The 26,031-nt window shown below is 36.3% G+C and overlaps 1 protein-coding gene across 1 annotated transcript; it reads right to left on the reverse strand.

Moving 5' to 3' along the window:
- Positions 1-71: 71 nt before the first annotated feature.
- On the reverse strand, positions 72-12,314 carry LOC306848576 (LON peptidase N-terminal domain and RING finger protein 1-like). Its single transcript, XM_079383216.1, has 12 exons — positions 11,555-12,314; positions 9,877-9,992; positions 8,777-8,899; positions 6,910-7,110; positions 6,566-6,791; positions 6,142-6,247; positions 5,160-5,274; positions 4,446-4,567; positions 4,011-4,169; positions 3,770-3,932; positions 3,024-3,176; positions 72-1,646 (listed from the first exon to the last, which is right to left on the reverse strand). Exons 1-12 carry the CDS (start codon positions 12,168-12,170, stop codon positions 1,488-1,490), a joined length of 2,259 nt encoding a protein of 752 aa, XP_079239342.1. The 5' UTR covers positions 12,171-12,314; the 3' UTR covers positions 72-1,487.
- Between the last annotated feature and the right edge of the window lie 13,717 nt (positions 12,315-26,031).

The following is a 26,031-nucleotide window of genomic DNA, read 5'->3' on the forward strand; positions in this document are numbered from 1 at the left end:
TAAATCAGGCTCCAGCATCCCTGCAAGTGGTTTGGAAAATGGATAGATAATAATAATACAATAAACACAGATACAATGAAAAAGATGTGCATTTTATTTGAAAATTGACAACTTAAATATTTGAGCAGAGCTGTAAAAAAATTATTTTTCAAAACAAAATGATTTACATACAACAAGGCCATTAACTGACATATTTTACACACTGAAAGGATTTTGGCCAAGAGGCGAATGAAGTAAATTATACCACAGAATTAATTCTCCATCAACAGAAATGCACAAACCCAAGCCGATGCATTAAACCATAGGAGCAGAATGCAACAAGGTATTATAAGGCAAAAGTTAGTCTGCACACAACAAGCACCACACAGGTATGAGCTAGTGTTTTAGCATTCATAACTGCCCAATACGCAGAATGCTTGCTGGGTCTCCTTTCGGTATGGTGCTGGTTGCAGCCAACAATAGTTTTTTTTTTTACTTGTTTACATCTGTCAAAATATTGCAAGTTTCCCTTTGTTTACACAAATAAAATACATCATATCTCAGCATCATTCTTAAAAATGACTTCTAAAGGATTTGACAAAGAGCAGCTTGTAACTAACAGAGACACTTGTAATATGTTGACACGTTGATTTTGTTGTTATGACTGACCGAAGCAAACCCACAGCAAATGAATGATACGTCTGAAACTAAACTATTGAGATATAAGTCCTAATTATTTCCCAGGCAGAAATAAATCTATGCTAAACAGTCTCGTGCCCATCTCTTGAGACAGGACGGGACAATGCAAGCTTCATTAACGTCCATTACTGCAAAAGTAACACAAATGAATATGTGCATCGTCAGAGTTCTCTGTCTTAGGCAACTCAGCTGTTGTGCGACAGCGACTTCTTGTGCGAAAGCTCGGCTGGATGCTCGGAAGGATTTCTGCTTTTGATTTTCCAGAGTACTAAGTTAAGAAGAAAAGATATTCAAAATGGTCTTGCCTTCTACCTTGGTGCCCAAAAATCTACCTTGAAGATTTAGGTTTTGCAGATGCTCCCTGTCACTTCAACACACACACACACACACACACACACACACACACAAAGCATGGTGTGATCATGTTGAAATGCTCTCCAGCAAATATTTCTGCCCTCAAAGCACTGTATGGAGGCTATGGGCATTAGACGGAAAAGTGATTTGAAGTAGACTGTTTCTCCTAAATGAGAACGGACAGGTTGTTCAACAATAAATACTACAGAGATCCGCACAAAGAAAAGTAAGATGGTGAAAAACAGATCGCAAACAACGAAAAACACTTTGTTCTTATAAATTTCTCTGTATGAATTACATCTAAGCCCACAGATAGAAATCTGTGTCGAGCTGTCAGTGGAGTCTCCTTGAATTCTCATTAGTTCTTCATCAGTCAGCACCATAGAGTGTTTGCATGTTGGCCAGCAGAAGGACACAGACATTAGCTGGTGAAAACAGATTTCTTTGTGGAAGCTCTAGTCGCTGGAAAGGTTCTGCAGGTAGGCGAGGATGTGCTGGATCTTGACTAGCCGCTCTTTTAGTGTTGTCATGGAAAGGACAGACAGCTGGTAACGTGGATCCACAGGAAGAACAGCTAACAGCCACCAACAGCATGCTGGACCATTAGGTGTGGCCTTGAAAACAAAGAAATAAAGAGAGAGTGTTAGTGTCTTATGTGTACATTTAAGGAGTCATATCCTAGAGACGCACAACATATCAATACCTTAATGGTTCTCAGCTGATTTTTATCAGTTGATATTGGAGTTATATTTCAGCCGAGATTAGATATTTAATTGTGCATGCTCTTTTCCTCTGTTTTACATTTAGATTACCTTTACAGTGTTATTATATAAATTTGATCATTTTAGCTTTTATTTTTCTGCTTTATTTTAATTTTATTTTAAATATTAGTAATTTTATGTGCTTGTCATTCTTATTCAGATTTTTTAAATATTTCTACTTAACTTTCATTTATGTTTATTTCAGTTTTAGTTATTTCAACCTAAACTTATTCGATTTCACTTCGCCAAGGCAACATTTGTAATTTTTGTTAATATTTTTAGGTTTAATATTTTTCATCATCTAATATTTATAGTGTATTTTATTTCAGCCTTATTTTAAACAAAAACACATTTTTAATAGTTTTAGGTAACAATAACAACACAGCATCTAATTCTCAAAAAGTTCATTTTCTGTAAAAAAAAAAAAAGTTCTAAAAAAAAAAGCTAATGTCAAAATGTTCAAAATTGCAATTAATGCCTAGTGTTGCCTAGCATTTAAAACTACTAAACTTAGTTTTTTTCCATTTTTAATTTATTTTGACAAAATTTATTTTAATTTTGTCCATAACATAACAAAAAACAAATAATTATATAAAAATAATTTTCGGCTCATTGGTTTTGGTATTATTCAGTCCTGCTTTCACCTTTTTACCTCAACAGCAGGCAGATCAAGTTTCTGAACAGCACTGATGTGACGTTTTACAGCTCGTTTTCAACTCAAGAGGAAGTTACACAGAACATTAAACTTTTCTTTAATCTGAAAAGATCAAGAAAATTATGATTCCTCATAATATGACCCCTTTAATATCAGGCTTTTTGTAAAAGAGAAAGGATGAGCTAAACTAAATACTGATGAAACTAGCTTGAACATCTGTACAAATCCTATTTGAACTCATAAATCACAGGTCAGGCCCTTCAAATCGACCATATAAAGCTCGGCTACGTTCATGAAGCTTACACAACCATAACCTCCCTCCGTTATTATTCAAAGCATGGCGTCTCTCTTTGGGACAACACGCTAATATGTTTACCAGACAGTGTGTGCGCGTTTGCGAGAGCTGCCAGATTCACTTCCGTTCATTCTGACACATTTATGATATAACAGCACTTATGCAAACGCAACCCTGAATGCACTTTGACCTACTTCCTCCCATCCAGACTGCTGTAGGGCAAAGAAAGGAGAGAGACAAAGCTTCTCTCAGTAGTAGGGATTAAGAGAGTGGGAAATACCTGGATGTCAGCCTCTCTCTCCGGCATTGGCCCAAAATGCTGCAGGATCTGGTTCCGGAATCGGTTCTCTAGGTTCTGAAACCATTTTCGGGCCTGGTCGTACACCTGATCATGTAACACTTGTAGCTTCTCCAAATCCTCCTCATCATTGACCTACAATGCACAAAATTAATCAATTCTCAAGCTTTTTTAATATGGTCTCTAAGTTTAATTTAAATTCTGGTCAACATGAACTGTAGAAGGACATGTGGTTTCCAAAAAAGGAATTTCTGTTCCTCCATAATATAAAAATGTAAAAGTATTCAAATTAATATAATTACCTAATTTTAAAAAAAAAAATCCTTATTGTTGAGCTCTGAATGCTATCAGAATTATACATAGACAGATATTTTCCTACATTCCTCTACATTGCAGTAATCTAAAAAAAAAAAATTATATCCTCATATATATTTGATTTCATTCCACACTAGAGGACATAAATTCTAATCAATTCTTAGCACTTACTACTTATAAAACTATGGTGCTAAAATGTTTCTAAAAATTAAAAAAAAAAAATTTAATAAAAAAAATGTAAATAATTTGTCTTACTTAGAAACCTATGGTAAATAAACTATATTATATTTATTATTTATAGTATACTATATATTGTTATTGTTGAGCCCTGAATACTCAACAATAACATTAAACATTCTTTTCCTGCATTCCTCTACTTTACAGTAATCAAAAAATCCATGAGAAGTGCATACTTTCATATCCTCCAGATACTGGATGTTGGCAATACAGTATCCGTCTCTCATTCCACGTGAGATGACGCGAAACCTCTTTCCTCCGATTGTATCCACAACAGAGCGTCCATCTGGGAGGAAATGCACGCTGCGGATCTGGAGCATGCAGCCATAGTCCACAAACCTTCATATATCATAAAATATAAGTCAGCTACACAATCCACTCACGGTCCCATGAGATCACACATAAGCACAAACTTACCCTTTCTGGGGGTCACTGATGCACATGCCAAACTGACGTGTCCCGGTTTCCATGCAGCGTCGGATCATGAGACGGTATCTTGGCTCAAACACATGAAGGGGGCAAGGCACAGTGGGATAGGCCATGGTGCAAACAAAGATGGGCACATTCTTTGTTAAACTGGGGAAAGATAAATAAGATAGAGAAGAGATTGAGTGTGATTTGTAGATTAGATACAAGGATTTATGCAAATATCCCATATCATATCACAGTGTGATTTAATTCACTTAAATACTGTACAAATGAGGTACATCTCATTTCTTTATTTTTCTGGATAGATGAATGAATATCAAGTCTGCCATCAGTGCAAAAGCAGCTTCACATTATGTAACGCTTCAAAACAAAATGATGAATCTGATTGGATGAGCCACAAATGAAGCAGTTGTATGAACTTACTCTGAGAGTTCTTTTGTTTCCTCTGTATGCAGCTTCAGTCTCTCTGAATGTTCCTTGGATAGATACTGCTTAATGATGTTATCCAGCACTTGTGTGATTGTGAACTTTCTGTATGCAAGATACTGTATGAAGAACCAAACAGAGGAGGAAGAGAACCGCAAGAGAGAGAAGATGAGGAAGAAGAGAAATGCAGAAAGAATTGGATTGGTTACTAATGCCCAAGTCATTTAAAATATAATTGAAAGTATGAAACAATGTATAAAAATGCCATGACAGTGCACAACAATAAAGATCACAGAATGGTCTGATGTCAGTGTGAAACTTGTGATAGTCTTGAAAGCATTAGTTAAAATGAATATTATAAAGAAATCAGTAATGTTATTATACTATGCAATCATTTTTTAGCAAAAATGGTTAAGAACTATAAATGCAAATATATATATATATATATATATATATATATATATATATATATATATATATATATAAAATTACGATTTCTTTTATATTTCTCATAAAACCTAAGGTGCTAAATCTTAAACTGAACTTATTGAAATCAAATACAATAAAAAACAATTTTATGAATGAATGTTATTTATTTAAATAATAAATTTGACCTTATTCAAAAAAAGCCTTGTTAAGCACTGAATGCTATTATAATTAGTAAATTGTTGCTTGCCATGCAAATGCACAGTCTGTGATTTTGAGACAAACCTCTTTCAGGCTTTCTTTGCAGAGAGGGCACTGGGGATTGTGGTCTAGACAGCGCTCCAGACAGTTTTTGCAGAAAGTGTGGCCACAGGGTGTCGTGACTGGCTGATAAAATAATCTAGAAAAGAGACAGGAGATGATCTTGAGCTATATAAACAGTGACTGACACTTTCAATTTCAGGGTGAAAGCAAGCACGCTTTCACTGACACATATATGAACCTGTTATCTGGCAGCTCAGGCTTTTTTGTTTTCTGAGGTAAACATTACAGGCTCTATTAGTTTGTCTTCTACACATGCACTATGTAATTTGTAAAATAAGCTATTCTAAAAGTCTGTTTACAACTAGTTTTTAAAAATCCATCTCAAGTCTTAATACCAAGTTAAAGTAGCTGATATCAATAACAGTGAAATCTTGTGAATTCAGCTACCGATTTTGAGACCAAAGCAGAAACCTACCAAAGCCACTTTTTGACATTTTATAAAATATTAACTTTTTTAATCAAGTCAATTTAAAACGATTGAGAATTCTGGAAATGTTAGGGGTTTTTTTTCATAAAATAAGCTACTGTTCAGAAACTAACTTGCTATTAAACAAATTCCTTTTAAAAGTTACATTTTCACATTATATAAAATATTAACATTTACACATATTTAAACATTTAAAATATTAATTTACAAAAAAATAAATCAATTTAAAATAATTCAGAATTCTTAAAGAATTATTTTTTTTTTAAATAAAATATATATTTTTATAAACTATTTTGCTATTTAACACATTCAATCAAATATTAACATTATACGAAATAGTAACAAATTAAAATAAAAAAAAGCAAATACATTTAAAATAATTGCGAACTCTGCAAGGGATATCTTTATTTTATATTATTTATATGGGAGAAACAGTACACTGATTAATTGTACTTTCCTCCTTTTCTTCTTTATTAGGCTTTTAGTCGATTTGACTCTAGAAACTTTTCTAGTCACCTCATACAGAGAGAGCATTCAAAATCATTTGGGTCCAGCAGGTCTTTTGGCAAGGTTCGATGGGACTTGGTTTCCTCAGTAACCACAGGAGTCGCACTGGCAGTCGCTGAAGGAGAAAGGTTGAAGAGCGGAGAGTTGAGGACACCACTTTATTTAGGGCAAACTCAAACTGCAGACATTTTCAGCTGATGATAGTAATGTATTCTGCTCACAGTGCCAGTGGAAGTAAGGAAAACTCAAAAATTTACATATTTTAAACACCGACTGATCATTAGGTTGCCTGAACAGAAAGTGGAGTGGAAAACTACCAGCTACAGTATAGTTTGGCTGTCATAAAAATGTTCAGATGTGCAGTCAATACAGTATTTGCGTGGCTTTTCAATCTTGTGTTGGCATCATGTTCTTATCAGGAGAGACGACTTACCTACTTGCTTTTTGTATTTACTGCTGTGGCTGTAAGCCACGCCAGGCCCTGCTTCAGACACAGAAAGCTTCCTCTTTAGCAGCACGCCTTTTTCTGGGTCACCCAACTGAGGGGCGGATCTAACTCTTTTAAGCCCCTCCTCCACAGCTCCTGATATCCCGTGAGCACGAAGTGAGTGAGCTCTGCTCAGGCCGGAGCGCTCCAGACTTTCAGACCGTCCTGGTTTCTGCAGACATAGAAAAATAAGGTGTTAAAGTATTAAGAACCGCTAATGTAACTGCTAACAAGAGATCTATTTCTAAAGCTCATTTAAAATACAAGGTGCTAAAGGAGGACCAGCAAACCTCTGAGGTTGTAGGGAGCTGGTGGGGAGATGTTGCCTGTGTGTTAGACTGGTGCTGGGCTTGCAAATGGGTCTGCTGGTCTCGATCCTGGCCCTCGGACACCAGAGTTTTACTGCGCAGGTGTGAGGAAGTGTTGTGGGTTGTCTCTCTCAAACCAACCTTGACATTATCACAGGCCGGAGCCAACAGGTCATGCAAGATCTGAAGATAAAGAACATAAAAGATGGGAAAAAAACAGGCAGTTTAACAGAGGTTTAGAAGACAATATAGCTAAGAATATACATTCTTATATGCAGTACCATTCAAAAGTTAATACTTTACTCAGCAAGGGTGTATCAAAAATTCTATTTCAAATAAATGTTTCAAATACTTCCTGAAAAGTATCACAGTTTCCACAAAAAATTTTCTTGAAAAGTTTCTTGAGAACCAAATCAGCATATTATAATGACGTCTGAAGGATCATGTGACACTGAAGACTGGAGTATTGATGCTGAAAATTCAGCTGTCATCATAGAAATAAATTACATTTTTAAATATATTAAAATACAAAACAATCATTTTCAACTGTAATAACATTAATTCACAACATTATTGTCTTTAGTCTATTAGTGATCACTGAAAATGCAGCCTTGGTGAGCATAACTTCTTTCAAAAACATTTTAAGAATCTTACGATACCAAACCTTTAAAACAGTATGTTGTACACAACTAATCTTGCTGCATTCTGTTCAAATTAAGATAGATAGATGGTAGGAATTAGGCGCCTCTAGCTAGTGGTTATACAATACAATACTTCTTTATTGCCAACCATGGTTGAAATTTTGTCTTTGACCAAACCAGCGAAAACCAAATACACATACAAACACATACTAAAAAACAAAAACCATCAGACTGAATCACACTTTTTGGTTAATAAATCTGATCGCAGAAGATACAAAGGATCTTTTATAAATATTGGTCTTTGCTCTAGCCATTAAAAATTGTCTCCCAGAGGGCAATAAAGCAAACTGATCACACAGAGGATGAGTTGGGTCTTTTAAAATACACTCCGCTTTCCCAACGCCTGTGCCTCAGAACTGTTATTTAAGACACCAGTCTTTGTTAATGTCATTGAAAGATCATGATTTCTCCTCTAAAATAGTTCTCTCTCAGTCTTAATGTAGGCCAAAGAAAGGCACCTAATTACATAAGGGAGTGTGTTTTAAGCCTTCTGTAAACAAACACACACACTCTGCAAGATACACATTATGCAACGCTCACAGCGCACTTTCTTCATCTTTCTGTGGACTTAGGCAGAAAGTCACAAGGCTTCACCAGTAATAATTATCTTACATAATTTAGTTATGGTCCATAACGGATACGAAACAGCAGTTTGGCCACAACACATTACAATAAGTTGACCCTTAAGAACACAAATAACTAAAACTGTATTACATTAATCAACACTGAGTATCGTAAGACCATACCTACTGTGCCTACAAATGGCTTTATATAGTCCTGAATAAACAAAATACCTGATAAACCCCCTTGCTCTCATAATAGATGGTCAAAGCAGCAAAATACAGACTTAATGATGCTATAAGCAATGTTTTCTATTCTACAACTTCCACTAGACAAATTATAAATGAAATAAAATATAAATAAAACATGAATATAAATTAAATATAACATAATATTAAAATATAACATTGAATAAAATAATATAAATTTGAGATGATGCCCTAGCTAATTTCATCAGTCATCTGAGGGTGTTTATTTGTTTTCTAAAATATCAATTAAGTATCCATACTGAAATTCAAGTTGGTAACGTAATGATTTTCATTATCATTTCCACTGAAGTAAACTACAAAAGCAGAAATGAATCTCACCAATTCCACCTCTTGTTTGGCCTGATGGAAGTTTTCATCCAATGCCAAACACTGAAGGAAGACCTGCAGAGAGTCGTCTACATGACCCATCTCTTGGAGGATTTTTGCTTTCCGGAAATATCCCTGCAAGAGAGAGAGAGAGAGATATCAGAGTGAATTTAGCTTCCAGTAGCACAGATGCTGTTTCTGGGTTAATCTGACTTGAATGGGACTGAGAGTCTAGTCATGTTAATGGCCTCAAGGCTAATAACAGAGCTAGACACTCTGAGATAAATACACACTCGAGTGACCCACATCTCTGCCTTATCCCTACCTGTCTGTATCTCATTATCTCACTTGTCAGCTTGGCAAACGTCCTTTATACCTTAATCGTGTGTTTAACACAACTACATCCCCTCAACGGGTTTTCCGATATCAACACAAGATCAAAATAAAATGTAGTAAAAACTGAGCTAATTTAACAAATATAGGTCAGAAAAGAAGGTGCTGAAGAAGGTCCCATTTCAAATGAATAGCAATCATCAGTACCGAAGAAGAAAAGCTCTCAAACTCATTTATGGTCAAGAATCTACAAAAAAAAGCAGGACTAAATAATATGAATCCGATAGCCCTTTTCGGTGATATAATAATTAGCATTATTGTTGTGAAACCTGCTGATTAAATATGTCACCATGGTAACATTCTCTATTTGGGAAATATAGATATAGTAACTAAAAATACTGTAAACAAGCAAGCAATGTTTTGCACTTATTATCATTGTTTTAAAGCAAAAGTGTATGATTGATGGAGTGATTGCTTATCAACACAGGAGTTCAACAAATGAGTAAATTAATTTATAGGCATTATAGCAGTATAACTTACAGCTATTATTGTAACTGAGAAAAAAAAAATAACATCTAAATATATTATAGCCAAGAATTTATATTATTTGAACACACAAGCATTTATCTTTTGAGTTATGGGTATAACATTTGGAAACTTAAGTTTGCCGTCTGTTTTTAAAGCAACAATCCTGCTACTTAAATCTGTGCAAAAGCACACTGATGTACAGTAAATTAGTCATCCGTGGCAGTACGTGATAGGAAAATTTGTCGACGTACCTCTGGGGATGGGGTAGCAATCAGGCAGGACTCCCAGTTTTCTAAAGCCTGACGGTACTGCTTCAGTCCTCTGTGAGCCTCGGCATGGCACACCCGCACCCACACGTTACTATAGTCTGAGATAAAGAGAGAATCAGTGAGAGACCATGACAAAACGCAAAAGCTAAGCTCTAACTACCACTTATTTAAGTATGTCTGACAAGGATTATGATATTATTACAATACTTCAAATGGCATAGATTAAATGTGTAAGATCAGTAGACCAAGGAGAGACATTTGTGCACTGAAATGCCACAGGAATAACGGGAGAGAGGATGTGACACTGCAGAAGCACAGCCTTTCTTCACAAGGGCAAATGAGGACACGCTAGGAGAGATGAGACTGCCGCACTCTGATTACACTGACTCTCTGTGATACGTTCAGGGACTACATGGATCTGAACCAACACTTTCTTCAAGATATGCATTAAGAATACAATGTGACAGAGGGTTATCAAAAAGGAAGTGTCCCAATATTTGTGTAGAACGACCAGAAGGACCAGACATCATCAAATATTTCCTGTCAACCACTTAACAAAGATGATAGATTTTCATGAATCAACAGTGGGGCAAGAAACCCCCTTGGCTAAACTTTCATAGAATGTATAAGTGACTTTTGATTTCGTTCTTATTAATATTTGTGTCATTTATGTCAAATACAAAATCTACTAGTCTATTTAAAATTGTGCTTTGATAATTTAGTTAAATAACCGATGACAGACAAAGCAGAATCCCAGAGATTCATCAGTATGGTACATTTGTTCTATAACTTATATATTACAGGCATAATAATATTTACATATTTAAATTAATTCAACATATGTTATAATAGCAGCACTATGAAATCAAACTGAATATTTTCACTCAATTTGCCTATACGTTCTAATGAAAAGTAAAAATGTCCAAAATGTAGATGTAATTTACAATATTATTAAATAATAGAATCAATTACAAAGTATTAGATATAACAATAATAATCCTAGTAACAACATGCAATGCAATTCTGTGTCTGGGGTATAATTCTGGGGTCTAACTTTATATTTTCACTTAAAAATATATAATTTTTAAGATCTATCTACTTTTTTTGGGGGGGGGGGGGGGGGGGGGGTCTTATTAAAAACATTTGCATAAAATACATCAAGTATAAATGACCCTTTTGTCCTATTATGACATTGCAGCCTTTTCGAATTCCAGCTGTTGTTAACAAATGCCACAAATATATTGCATTTTTAGTATTTAGGAAACAGGACAGAACATTAGCCAGCCCTTAGGCACCTCTGTATTGAATAAACAGCAAACACCTGAACATTGTGGCTATTACATACTGTTCAACTTGTTATTATCAAACTCAGTTTGCCTCAGATTATAAAACGCTCTGTGTCACGACCTGCCTTACACAACGCGTGCCAAGTGCGCATGCGCAGTGCGAGCGCGTTTTGTAATACAGGCACACGCCAGTTACATGATCGCTGAGGACATAAGTTACGGCTGTCAATCAAAATGTTGGTCAGTGGAACTCTGTCCACCCTCGTACCCTTTTAATAAACAATATCAGACGTGCTGTGACCTAATTACCTTGCTAATGGCGTTATTGTCAGGTTAGTACATATCTTTAGACACAGACACGGATGTGAACTTACCAAATTCTAATAACTGACTCGTTAGTGCAATAGCATTGGCGAACTGTTTACTCTTCAACAGGGTTTCAGCTTCTCCAATACATTTAGTTATTTTCACGTCTTCAGGGAACCACTTCTCTAAAAGTCCACATAGGATCACATTCAGTCGGGGATCCCCAGGCCTCCTCCTAATGTCTTCACAGCACAGTTTGCATTTGGAAAAAGTGCTGTGCTGTATACATCTCCTACAATACGTATGTCCACAAGTCACCGTCACGGGCTCGGCTAAGAAACTATGGCAGCCAGGGCAGTCGGATTCACAATCCGGTGTCCAGTTTGGCTCACTTTTAGCTTCTGATTTCTTCTTGAAGTTGCGCAGAACGCATCCGACTAAACTGCTCAGCTGGTCCGGCCGGACTGGGCCATATCGGAGAGCCAAGGAAAACATATCGACAGCCTCTTTGAGACGATTTTCCGACGCTAAAGCATCAGCTTTCGATAAAACTAGTTTACGGTGATCAACATGGTCTTCCTCGTCCCAGCTGTCTTCCGTTTCAGGTGCTATAAAAAAACTCACCCTTTCCTCCAAAGCATATTCTTGGTCTAGTCTTCGCAGCGACATGCTTGCGAGTGGCATTCACAGATACGCCACCGAAAAAATAATAAAAAAATGTCAAAGCATTCTTACAGTTCTCGGTACAAGAGAACGTATTGACTCGCGGTCCTGAACATACACTCGTTTTTGTCCGTGACTTACGTAAAAAAATAGCATCACGTGTGCAGCAGCGAGCGCGTCTATTGGCTGCAGAGGCGCATTACAAAACACTGAGTTTTGTAACTTGCGCTCGGCACTATGGCGAACAAAGGCTGCTATGAAAGAATGCATGGAGTCAAAGATGTCAGCGTGTCATATTAATGCTTTTATGCTGCGCATTTTAATGCAGAAAAGAAAATTACACGATCTTCCCCTAGTCATAACATCAGGAATTGCTTCTTTTGTTTCACTGCTATGAAAAATTAGAATAATTTCCTGTGTCAACGGTGTTTTTGTGTTGCCTGTGGGCTTAACATATAGGTTGAACGTCTGGCTCTGTGTTACTCAAGGGTTTTAAGACTGCAGGAATGTCAGTAGTCATGTAATATATAGGTTAATTCCATATTGCACAAGAGATAAGTCTGATAGCATTTTCTCCTACAAAGCATCAGTAGCCCATAGATCAGAGCGTCATTTTCCATGGGGAAATAATTTTCTCCTCACCACTTTAAAATAAGCATGTTATAATGCTCGCTATTAAATAATAAAAAACAAAGTATATATAGGGGTAGAGTGGGGTAAAACGCCCCCCTACTGTTTTTCCCAAAATAACCACAAGATAAAGTCAAGATCAATTTTTATTGTAACTATGGACTACTTTGACAAGAGTGATGTAGAAGTTTTCACTATGAAGCTTACACTGGTAATGCACCGGAGAGAAAACTGATTTCACAGTAAATTATCTAATTTTCAGCAGTAAGAAAAGTTTGAAAGTTGTTGTTTTGTAGAACATCACAGTTATATATGATATGAGGACAGTTGGGACTGTAGATAGAGAGTATCTAATTATATTTTCAGAATTACATAATTTTTTCCTCAAACATAGTCAGTGAAAACGCACCCAGCCAAGTGGGGTAAAACGCCCCAATGGGGGGCAATGGCAATTACTCTAGTTATTCTATTCTGAACAGCAAATCTTTACTTTTTCCATCAAATATATTCTAACTAGTTAGCTGAATCAAAATATTTGGGCTTTATATTTCAAAATGTACACAGTCCTTAAGGGGGGTGTTTCCCTCCACTCTACCCTATGATATAAGTCATGCATTTTATAGACAGGCTGTAAAGTCAGTTCTCCACAAGTAAAGATATGCTACTTTATTAAGATTTCTATCATATTTATCAATATGTAATAAACAGTGTTGGGAAGGTTACTTTGGAAATGTAATAGGTTATAAGATTACAAGTTACTCTATTTAGAGTAACTATTTCAATTACTTATTCAATTACAGTTTTTTAAAGTTGCTTAGACACTAAAAGTGATACTTGAGTCCCACTTAGTGGAACCATTCACTCATATACCTAATCTTTAGACCAAGTCTGCAAAACTAAAAGCCCATTACATGCTTTAAACTCAGTTTGATATTGTAAAACAAACTTTTTGAAAAACTGTAAACACAGTTCTCTACATTACACACATCATTCAAAACTAACAGCTGTGTTGTTAAATTTGGGAAACACTGCCATTTTAATGCCACGCTCACTTACTGATGACCTACACACTGTGAACATTATGAAAATACTTATACATCATTAGTACTTAGTACACTTAGTAATCCAAACTTTTTTTTTCTTTTTAGAAAGAAATTATTTTTTACCCACTTGCATTTCTATTTACATTGTATCTATATATGTACAAAGTGCTTTATAAATAAAGCTGATTTTCTGACTTGGCTTATATGCATATTCAGTGTGTTTGTGTGCGCATTTTTGCTACAATGTAAAGTAGTGAGTGTACAGCTTGTATAACAGTGTAAATTTGCTGTCCCCTCAAAATAACTCAACACACAGCCATTAATGTCTAAACTGCTGGCCACAAAAGTGAGTACATCCCTAAGTGAAAATGTCCAAATTGGGCCACCATTATTTTCGAGCACTGCTTTAACCCTCTTGGGCATGGAGTTCACCAGAGCTTCACAGGTTGCCACTGGAGTCCTCTTCCACTCCTCCATGATGACATCACAGTGCTGGTGGATGTTAGAGACCTTGCGCTCCTCCACCTTCCGTTTGAGGATACCCCACAGATGCTCAATAGGGTTTAGGTCTGGAGACATGCTTGGCCAGTCTTGGTGTCTTGACACCATCTGAACCAAATAAGTTTATCTTGGTTTCATCAGACCACAGGACATGGTTCCAGTAATCCATGTTCTTAGTCTGCTTGTCTTCAGCAAACTGTTTGCGGGCTTTCTTGTGCATCATCTTTAGAAGAGGCTTCCTTCTGGGACGACAGCCATGCAGACTAATTTGATGCAGTGTGCGGTGTATGGTCTGAGCTCTGACAGGCTGACCCCCCACCCCTTCAACCTCTGCACTCATACATTTATTTCCCAAACATAACCTCTGGATATGACGCTGAGCAAGGGGCACTCAACTTCTTTGATCGACCATGGCGAGGCCTGTTCTGAGTGGAAGCTGTCCAGCTAAACCGCTGTATGGTCTTGGCCACCGTGCTGCAGCTCAGTTTCAGGGTCTTGGCAATCTTCTTATAGCCTACGCCATCTTTCTGTAGAGCAACAATTATGTTTTTTCAGATCCTCAGAGAGTTCTTTGCCATGAGATGCCACGTTGAACTTCCACTGACCAGTATGAGAGAGTGAGCGCGAAAACACCAAATTTAACACACCTGATCCCCATTCACACCTGAGACCTTGTAAAACTAACGAGTCACATGACACCGGGGAGAGAAAATAGGTGCGTTCGACTTGAAGCACGGCTACAGACGGTGGTCAACGAGAGTAGCCGCTTGCAGTCAAGGGCGGAGTTGAAAACGGAGTCGTCAAGTCGGACACTTCGGGGCTCTCGTAGTTTGCTGCATCTACCTCAGTCATGGCAGATCACGTGGCGTTTGCTTGCTTTATTGCAGACGAACTGGAAGCTATAGAAATGCCGTTATTGTTGTATGAAATTGAGCACAATGAGCAACGAAAGTGAGTAAAGGTTCAATGTAATAAGTATTGTTTTTATATATCCAAAGGGACATGGGACCATACCCAACACCAGTGTGACTCGTTATTTCTAATACTAACCAATCAATGCAATTATACTTAACAATTTTCATTAGACGTGATTCTTTTTTTATTACTATGTTGGTTTATGTTTTAATAAACCTTTAAGATGTATGTAATATTTTGAAAGGGTGTCATCACGACAGAAACAAGTTTTAAGTAAATAAATAGAACATATTGAAAATTTGACTTGTGCAGTATGATTCATTATGTGTGTTTTTGCTACTGCAACTTAATAAAAATAATCTATGAAGATAATAATTGTATGTACTAAATGTGGTTTTCATTACAGATAAAAGAATTAGGATGTTACATATTTGTTTACTTATTTTACTATTTCTCCAGTTAGGTAAGCACATTTTAGTAAGACAAAACACCATGAACATTCATACGTGAACACCATGAACAGGCCTACGGATAAGCCCAATTTATTTGCCTTTCTATTATGATTTATACCAGCTTATGAAAGTGATCTGAATGTTGTATTAAGTTGACATCCAACCAGAGTTGTTGGCAGTAATCACATGCAAGTGAAGATGGATGAACCCAGCAACTAGACAATTAGTATCAATCAGAATCCATGATGACCACATTATATTAAAAGTCTGTAAGATTGACACTTGATTTATTCCATAAAAAAATGATCTAAATAGGTTATGCAGCTTAATACTGTAAAGGGTCTGTATGAAAAAGGTCCAAAATAAACCTATGCACAAAACCTATATAAACGAATTAACAAAAAAGTGATTGCAGTAAAAATAATTGTAATCTTTTAATAAACATGATTTACGAGATGAAGATGACATGAAAAGTTAATTTATTTTTTTGAAAGTCCGTATATGAGCATTAGTGGGACTGAAGTTGTCAGAATAAACCCGAAATACACGTCCTTGTTGTCATGTGGTGAATTTGGCCAATCGTGAAACAGCTGTGTCGTCATCAGCGCTCCCGCAGTTGCTCTGGAGAAATTGCGCCGGCTTCAAGTCAGCCGCCGATCGGTCTGCTAAGTGCTGCATGAAGTCGAACGCACCTATTGGCTAATTGTGCTCAATTTGGACATTTTCACTTAGGGGTGTACTCCCTTTTGTGGCCAGTGGTTTAGACATTAATGGCTGTGTGTTGAGTTATTTTGAGGGGACAGCAAATTTACACTGTTATACAACCTGTACAGTCACTACACTGAAGCAAAGTGTCATTTCTTCAGTGTTGTCCCATGAAAAGATATAATAAAATATTTACAAAAATGTGAGGGGTGTACTCACAAGAAATTCAGCACTTTTAGAGTTTCATCCCTCTATCTGATGTGAGCATAAGTATTGGAACAGTTGCCTCACAGGTCTTTCTAAGTGATCAGCTGTGTCCTGTTGCATTAATTCTTCAGATAATAAAAGCAGGGAATGTGTCGTATCAGTTATATCCATTACTTCTGTATTCTGAATCCTGCATTCGATGATGACACACACAAACCAGGATGAAGATCCCTCTGAGAAAAAAGTAAGCAATTTGGATGCTAAAAGAAAAGACAAAGTTAATTAGAGCTATAGCAAAAACAAGGGGCATGGAGAAATCAAGAGTTTGGAAACCACCAGCGACACCAGCAACCAACACCTGATCGGCTGAGAAAACAACAGTAGTTGATTACAGACAAATCATAAAAGCTGTGAAAACGAACCCTAAAAGACGTGTCTGTAAAATCACCAACAACTTCCAGAAAGCTGGGGTGATGCTCTGACAATCTACTGTCCTCAGGAGACTTTGACACAGAATTACAGATGCTACACAGCAAGATGCAAACCTCTGACCAGCACCAAAAATAGAAAGGCAAGATTAGAGTTTGCAAAAAAAGCACAAAGGTGAGCCAGAAGAGTTCTGGAAACTGTGTTTATGGACCGTTGAGACAAAGATGAACCTTTATCTAAGTGATGGGAAAGCAAAAATGTGGAGAAAAAAAGGGAACTGCAAATGATCCCAAGCATACAGCCTCATCTGTAAAGCATGGTGGAGGTGGTGTCATGGCATGGGCATGCATGGCTGTCTCTGGAACAGGCCCTCTCAACTTTACTGATGACTTAATGTATGATGACAGTAGCAGAAGGAATTTGGAAGGGTACAAAACCATCTTGCTTAACAATATTCAAGAAAATGCCACCAGATTCATTGGGAAGTGCTTCATATTGCATCAGGACAATGACCCAAAACACCCTGCCAGTTCAGTCAAGGAATTTATAAAGGCAAAGAAATGGAAAGTCTTAGACTGCCCAAATCAATCTCCAGATTTAAATCTGATTGAACATGAATTTCACCAATGTCTTGAAAAAACAGTCAATCTTAAAAAATAAAGCAGATTACCTACATAAACCCAAATAGGAAATAAAACAGTTATCAAATAAGCATGTGTCCTATTCTGTTTCCTAAACTCCTGAATAACTGGGGTCTCAGATTTTAGAGCAGTCACTACAATTTGGGAAAGGAATCAATTAAATCTTTATATATATTTGAAAGTGTGTGTGTGTGTGTGAAAATATTCTGATGTAACCCCTTTATAATATTTAGCATTTTAATAAGTAACTAATTTAATTACACATTTTTTTCTCAGTATGTAACAGATTAGTTACATTCATTTTGTAATTATGTAACTTTGTTATATGTACCTAGTTACTTCCCAACATTGGTAATAAATATGTGAAAATTGGGGCGTCACTGCAATAAACTGCATAGAAACATAATTGCAGAAATAAATTGCAGAAATAAATAAATTATTGCAATAAATACAAAAACACAGAGGGGGAGGGACGACATAAATATAAATGTATATATAAATATTTTCTAAAATGTGCAGTATATATTAATAAACAATATTTTATAGTGTAAGGACTGGACAAATGTTGTGCGTATTGAAATGGTTCATATGCATATATACATACGAATGCATACATAAAAATAATGAAGGATGAATTATAGACGAGTGATTGAAAGAATGAAGCTCACAAAGGTTTCAACAAAGAGTTTAAACAAAGGTATGTTTTATTGCATGTCAACACACAATTATAAAAAGGTTTCACAGATCTTTTGTCTTATTGTTCTATAATTCAAAACTAAACTAATTTACTTTTGTGAAATGTTTTACTAATAATAATAATAAACTAATAATGGCTTTCAATTATACTGTAATGTTGAATGGCTATAAATAATAGGGAAAATTTAGGGAAAATGCATTTAATAGCAGTAGCAGAAGAGATTAAAAACATTGTAAATATGTTTATTCATTGTAGTAGTAATAACTGCCTGTTTTTGCAAAAAGAGTTTCATGGCCGGTAAAAAAATATTTTGGGCCGGTAAATTTGATCATGTCACCAGCCATTGACAGGTGTGGCAAAAAGTTAGTTTTAGGCCCTGCTTACACCTCTCTGGTCCTCACGCCTCATATATATATTCCTTTTTATATTTTTGTATTTATATTTGCCAGGTACCTGAACATCCCTAGTCTGTAAATTTGCTATGCTGCTTCTTCTGTTATGTTTACAGTTATTCATTACTCCTTTTGTATTCCCAGTTTAGGCATAACTGAAAAAATTTAAATAATAAAAAAATTTATTTAGTCAATGTCTATCCCTTAAAAATAAGTAAAAATGTTAAGATGGTAATAAATATGGGGACTTTTAATGGTTCAAAACCTAATCATTGTGCATGCTGTCATTTTGGAACAGAAAATGACCCTCCTCAAACCCTCCTGTTGGAACCATGAAATTCTCAAGAATTTCATTGTAAGGAGCAACGTTAAAATTAGTTTTCACTAGAATTACTGGAATAGTCAAACCCATTTATTTTACAGGGCATGTCTACTTCTGACATATTGACATTCAAACTCTATAATGTGTGCATTTCTTGCTCCATCAAGCAAGTCTCTTTATATCACTATATACTTGCAAGTTGTGTGCCATGTGATGTCAAAAGTGCAAAATATGTCCCAAAGTAGGCTATATTTACCTACATACACAATTTGACCAAATGTAGTACAGCCACATAGAATTAATAGAGGATTTTATCCTGTTTCTCTGATAGAGCTTCATGTAGTTTATTCCTGCTACTTAAACGCTGTCCTCCACTGTTTTTAAAATCTCTCAGAACTAAACTCTCATCTTTTGCAGATTATCCAGAGTGTAGCATAGAGCAGTTTGTGATTAATAACGGCAGATGTGTGCCTCTGAATCTTCGCTGTGACGGTGTGGATGACTGTTGAGACAGCAGTGATGGGATCTCCTGTTTGAATTGCACTGGCGGCTCCTTCCACTGTGTGGCAGCAGCACGCTGCGTTTCTTCTTGCAGTATCTGTGATGGCAAGCCTGACTGCTCTGATGGAGCAGATGAACAGTTAGAAACATGCACACAGACATGCACTAGGTCACAGTTCAGGTGCACAAATGGACACGGTGTGCCCAATTCAGGGAGGTGTGACAACATCAAAGACTGTGAAGATGGCAGCGATGAAGGGAACTGTGGTATAAAAATATAATTATATATGTGTGTGTGTGTATATATATATATATATATATATATATATATAATGTGCTGTTATTAAGTTCTCGTTCCCCAGTCTAGGGTTGGGAGTGGGAGTAACAGGTTTAACTAAAACAATTAAGGAAGAAATGAATAAAACGAGGAGGAGTCACCCCAGTCCTCTGCCCCAGAAATGCAACAACTACTTCGCTTTGACAAACTTAAACAATTTATTTAGAAAAGCAAGAATCATGGAATCAATAAATGTCTTCAGGACAGAGCCTGGCCAAAATAACAAACAAAAGAGCAGATAACTAACAGGAGGAGTACTAAATAACCTATCCAGGTAAAAGAAAAGAAAAGAAAACAACAAAAGCTATCCTCAATTCCCTCACTAACCAAAAACAGGGATAAACAGGAGCACAAAATAAAATGGCACCATCTCCCTACAGCTTCCCACTTAATCATAAAGCAAATAAACAAACAAAGAAAAATACAACACCCAGCTAAACAACAGGAATATACTTGTAACAATCAAAAGCTATTTAAAAGGATAAATGTTCAAAGTTTGCACCACACTCAACAGACAAAGATTTAGACAACGCCCAACGCCCAACGCCCAACGCCCAACGCCCAACACCCCAACACCCCAACACCCAACACAAGTCTGGAGCAGAGATGAAGTGAACCTCCCCCAGCAATGTTCACTCTGCTCTTTTGTAGCTGCACACTCCGATGATCACCACCTGTGAGCAATTTGCAACTGCCAAGCAAGCAGAGAGTGAGTGGCTGCATCCGAAACCGCCTACTCAAATGAGTAGGTACTTATTTTCAAGAAGTACTTACTTAACGAGCACTAAAAGAGTACGTACTCTACAGCCAAATGTCGTTGAGTATGAATGAGATCCGCCATGTTTACGTTATCATGTGATTTATGACGTTATAACAAGTGCAAAAACAAAAGATATGAGCGACAGGTTTAATTCATCTATCTGTAAATATTTTGATGCTGATGAAATTTGCTCATTTTTGGTCTTGTTGAAGAAACAGCTGCCCTTATGATTGTAGTATAACCAACACATTTTGGGTTGATTTAAGTTTTTATATTTTTAACTCAACTAATATAACCCTACAGTTTCATCCTTAAAGAAATTATTTTTTATTACGAAAAACCAAAATCGTTCATCCACATGCAAAACTGTCTTAAATCTCCTTTGTTTTCCTCTTTTTCTTGTTGAATGTCCCTCTCGTTTCATCCCTGAGGCTTATAAATAACAAAAACAAATGCAATTTTAATGCATTATGATTATATTAATTTTATGATTATTCAAAGATATTTAATCTTTTTGTCCCTGTGTATCCTATATAATCTCATACTATGATGTACGCAAACCAATTTAGTTGTTTTCTTTTTTTTGTGTCATTATGATTGTTCATTGTTAAAGCTACTACCATCTTTCCCTGAGCTTGTATATTCTGGAGTAATAATAATAAAAATAAAATAAGAGCGACGGGCATACAAACATCTCAAAGCATCAATAAATCCACAACCCTACCTAGTATGTTTTCCTCCATGTTTGTAATTTCTGCACAATGGAGCTGTCCATCAGCTGCTCAAAGATCTTATCTTTGGAGAGGATTGTTGATTTTACTCGAAAAATGTAAGTATTACTACTTAGAAATTAAGATTCCTTCAGAATGCATTGGTTGCCCAACACTTATGAACAATAATAATGATAAATGCTGACCAATAATTAATTGTATTTTTTAGTGAAACAAGCAAAATATAATTTTCTTTTTCAAATGCCATAGCTATGCATGACTGTACACTAGACAAATGCAGCCAAGGTGAATACATCTCAATTTTCAGGCAAGTAATGAATTAATGCATATGTTAATGAAAATGATATTTTATTTACTGACAACAGGAAACGTGAACAAATGAGTAAAATGTAAATAAAAGTAACCATGATAATAAATAAACAACACATGAAAAAGCTTTATTCAAACATAATTGTTCTAACAATCATGTATTTACAGGCAGTGAACCCACATCTACTGCATCTCAACACAGCATAATGTGTATACTGTTTATATGTATTTATGTATATATAAATACACACACATACAGCATATATTTTGAAAGTATTTCCATGTATATATTTATATTCATATAATTGATATTATATATAAATATTTTAAGTATATGAACATAACATATATTTCTTAAATATATACATGCATGTGTGTATTTATATATACATAATAAATATACACAGTATACACATATTTAAACAAAAACTTTTATTTTAGATGTGATTAATCGTTTAACAGCACTAATATATATATTAAAATAATATATATGTAATAAAAATGATATATGCAGAGAGTGACAGGTATTAAAAAAGTGCTTTATAATTGAACACTATTATTTTTGTTATTAAACATTTAAACATTGACTATTTGTCTTTATTTCTCTTTGTCTGTAGATGACAACGAATGCAAGATCAATAATGGTGGCTGCTCTCACCTGTGTATTGATCTGCCCCTTGGTTTCATGTGTGACTGCCCCAGTGGAATGAGGCTGGTCCAGGACACACACTGTCAGAGTGAGAAATGATTCACACTGAAAAAGTGAAAGTGACGTGACATACAACCAAGTATACGGTGACTCATACTCGGAATTTGTGCTCTGCAATTAACCCATCCAAAGTGCACACACATAGCAGTGAACACACACCCGGAGCAGTGGGCAGCCATTTATGCTGCAGTGCCCGGAGAGCAATTGGGGGTTGGTGCCTTGCTCAAGGCAGCTTGCTCGGGCACCTCAGTCATGGTATTGAGGGTGGAGAGAGCACTGCACATTCACTCCCCCCACCTACAATCACTGCCGGCTCGAGACTCAAACCTACAATCTTTGGATTACAAGTCCGACTCTCTAACCTTTAGGCCATGACTTCATACTTTTTTTTCCATGAGCAATAGTGTCCAGAACAGGGTGTTGGTTACTGAGCTAAAAGAATTAGTATTCAACAGCTCATAAGATCTAAACGTGTCTGCCCCTGTGAGGCAATCTCCATTTGAAATAAAACTGATCATTTCGTTATGTGTGATACATTTTAATATGTGACAATTTCCTAGTTACACTTTTAAATGTCATAAAAAATTGCTTATTCTAGTAACCCAAAAGAGTTGCTTATCTCTTTGGTTATGCTATGATTTGCTGTAAATCACAGTTGTCTTCAAAACATACAAAACATTTAAACACTTTTAAATTTTCTTTAAAAGTGTTATAATAGATTTAACTTTTCCACTTAAATATTCTCTTTTCACTTCCAGATGTGGACCACTGTCTTGATTCAGATGTGTGTGATCAAATTTGTGTCCGTACCAATGGATCGCTTGCGTGTGAATGTCAGGATGGGTATGTGCTGACCGCCGGGACTGGGGAGTGCAAGGCTATAGGTGAGAGGAAGATTTCGATGTAATTGGCCTGTAAAGACAGTCAAGATTGCATATGTTTAATTTTTTTTGTGTGTGTGTATATTTGGGTCAGTATTTTTTGGGTAAATATTTGCCTTTTAGTTCGGTTTTAAATATTTTAGTTAGTTGCCAAGGCCACATTTGTAATATTTAAGTTTTAATTTGAATTATGTAACATTTATCTTTTATTTTATTTCAGCTTTAATTCAGTAAACAAAAAATATTTGTACTAATGCTATTGGTTGTGTACAGGTGTTGTTGCTCATGTGGTGGTCAGCACTCACGAAGGTGTTAAATGGATGGACCTCAGTGGCTCTGAGCAAAGAAACATCACATATAAAAGAGCCTCACCAGGACCTGTTTCTGCACTTAATTCAAATAACACATTATACTTGATCATTCCTTATAGAGACATGGTGCAGAGGCATTCAGATTAAATAGAAAATTATACTCGTTATTATTATCCATAATGCTTAATTACTTAAAAACTGTCCAACAAAAACACATTTGATTTAACTAAATCCTAGCTGTCTATTTCAGGATGTCTTTAGACTCCAGTGACCATAGATCAGCTGTGTTGTTAAAGGCCTCCACAGGCATTCTGGGATTAGCGGTAGACTGGATCCGAGAGCTTCTGTACTGGGTCAGCACCAGTACTCATGATTTACACGTGGCCTCTCTGAATGGCTCCAAACAAAGTAAGCTCATCTCTGGGCTCTCCAGGCCTATTGCAGTTGCTGTCCTGCTGCTAGGGTAAAAATGCCTCTTCGCTGTATAAATTTTAGCCACTTAAATTTAAAGTATACAACAACGCACAAAGAACTAAATAAACACTAGGGATATATATATATATATATACACACACAAACAAACACACACACACACACATATATATATATATAACAGCAACATGCATATTCAACATGTTGAATATTTACGATTCACTATCAGGGCTCCTCCGACATTTTTCCGAGCAGATTCAGTCACTCTTAACACACCTCACACCACAGGAAAATCTGATAAGATAATCTTCAGAATCACAAAGATAATCGGGACATTACCTAGGATTGTTGGAAGGGGATAAATCACCCCAAAATTTCACTGCTTTCTGAAAAGTAGCAAACCTGTCTAAGCATTTCATATGAAATTTGTAATTTGTCCTTTTTCCATTTTCGTTCAGCTCTTCTACAAGCTTGCCTCAGAGAGCGGATGTTATCATTGAGCCATGGTTCAGTTTTAGGTTTTAACTTCTTAGGTTTAAGAGGAGCAGTGGGATTCAAAACATCTGAGCAGGCAGTATTAAGATGCTGGTCAGCATCCAAGTCAGGTAAAAATGACTCCAGGGACAGAGACAAGCACACCTTGTTAAAGGAGTTTGTGAAGTCATCACAAAAGTGGGAAGAAAAGGAACGAGTCAGTTGTACAGTAGGAGTAATGCTTGAACTTAGCTGAGAGAAAGGCAACGTAAATAATACAGGCATATGATCTGAGAGCAAAGTATGAAAAACCTGAGCAACAGTAATAGAAAAACCGTGAGAGAGAACCAAGTCCAAAGTATGTCCGTGTGTATGTGTAGGATCTTTCACCCACTGAACCATATTGAATGAATTAATGAGACTGAGAAACTCCATTCTCAGAAGTTTAGACTGACAGCACACATGTATATCAAAATCACCTAGCACCTGTTATACTTTATGCAATCACCCATAAAAGCAGTGAATTCATTTATAAAGCCTTTAACTAGGTGAGGGGGCCGATATACCAGTGCTAACAAAACAGGATAATTCCATTCCAGTCGCAACAACTGTACTTCAAAGCTACTGTAAACAGCAGACAAACTAACTACAAGCACCACGGGAGACAGGAAGTGACATGAAAGTCTAAGACAAGGCACAGAGAACATGTAACACAAGCAAGAAAGAGTTTATTTGTGAGGAGAGCAATCATGTTTATTTTCTAAATCCAAAATAAAACTGAGCACCTCAAAATTGCAAGAAATAAATAAATTCAAGTGATTGAAGTATTTTCACTCGCCGACAGGTTTTGCGAAATCGCCGACAAATGCCCGAAATCAGAGGCAAATCGGTGCTCGATCTGAGAGAATCGCCGACGCCCGTAAAATATTTGGCATGCTAAATATCTGGACCTGGATTCATCGTGCAATGTGAACACACCAGCAACAGTTTTCAGACTCTACAGATTTCACACTTCCTTTTGTGTGTGTGCGTGCAACTTCAGGTCATGCTGTAGGTGGGTTTCTCTCGGAGTCACCCATCTCTTCACTGAAAAACCTCAAATTATTTGCTCGACTAATTTTGGTTAGTGAGCATTTGTGTCTGTGTAGATTTGTGGTTCTCAGTTACTGGTACAATTTACTGTTAACTCTTTTGTTGGAGAAACACATTTGTAAATGTTTTACTGTAGTTGCTATAAATGGCTTTTTCGGTGGTTTTGTAGTTTAAAGAGTCTGTGTGCGCAGTAATACGCTGGTTCACGGGTGCAGTTAATTTTCACACGAGTTTTGAAAAAGTGATAGCTACATCGGATGTGGGAACACACTTTTGCTGCGAATACAATTGGGTGTGTAGTTTTGTACAGTGGTTCTGAACTGGATTTGCGTCAGCACCCAGGAAGTAGGTGAAAAACAAATACAAAAATATATTATCCTACAAAAGTAAATGAAAATGTCCTTAAAACCA

This window comes from Barbus barbus (genome assembly GCF_936440315.1).
Source record: "Barbus barbus genome assembly, chromosome: 28".
Lineage (NCBI taxonomy): Eukaryota > Metazoa > Chordata > Actinopteri > Cypriniformes > Cyprinidae > Barbus > Barbus barbus.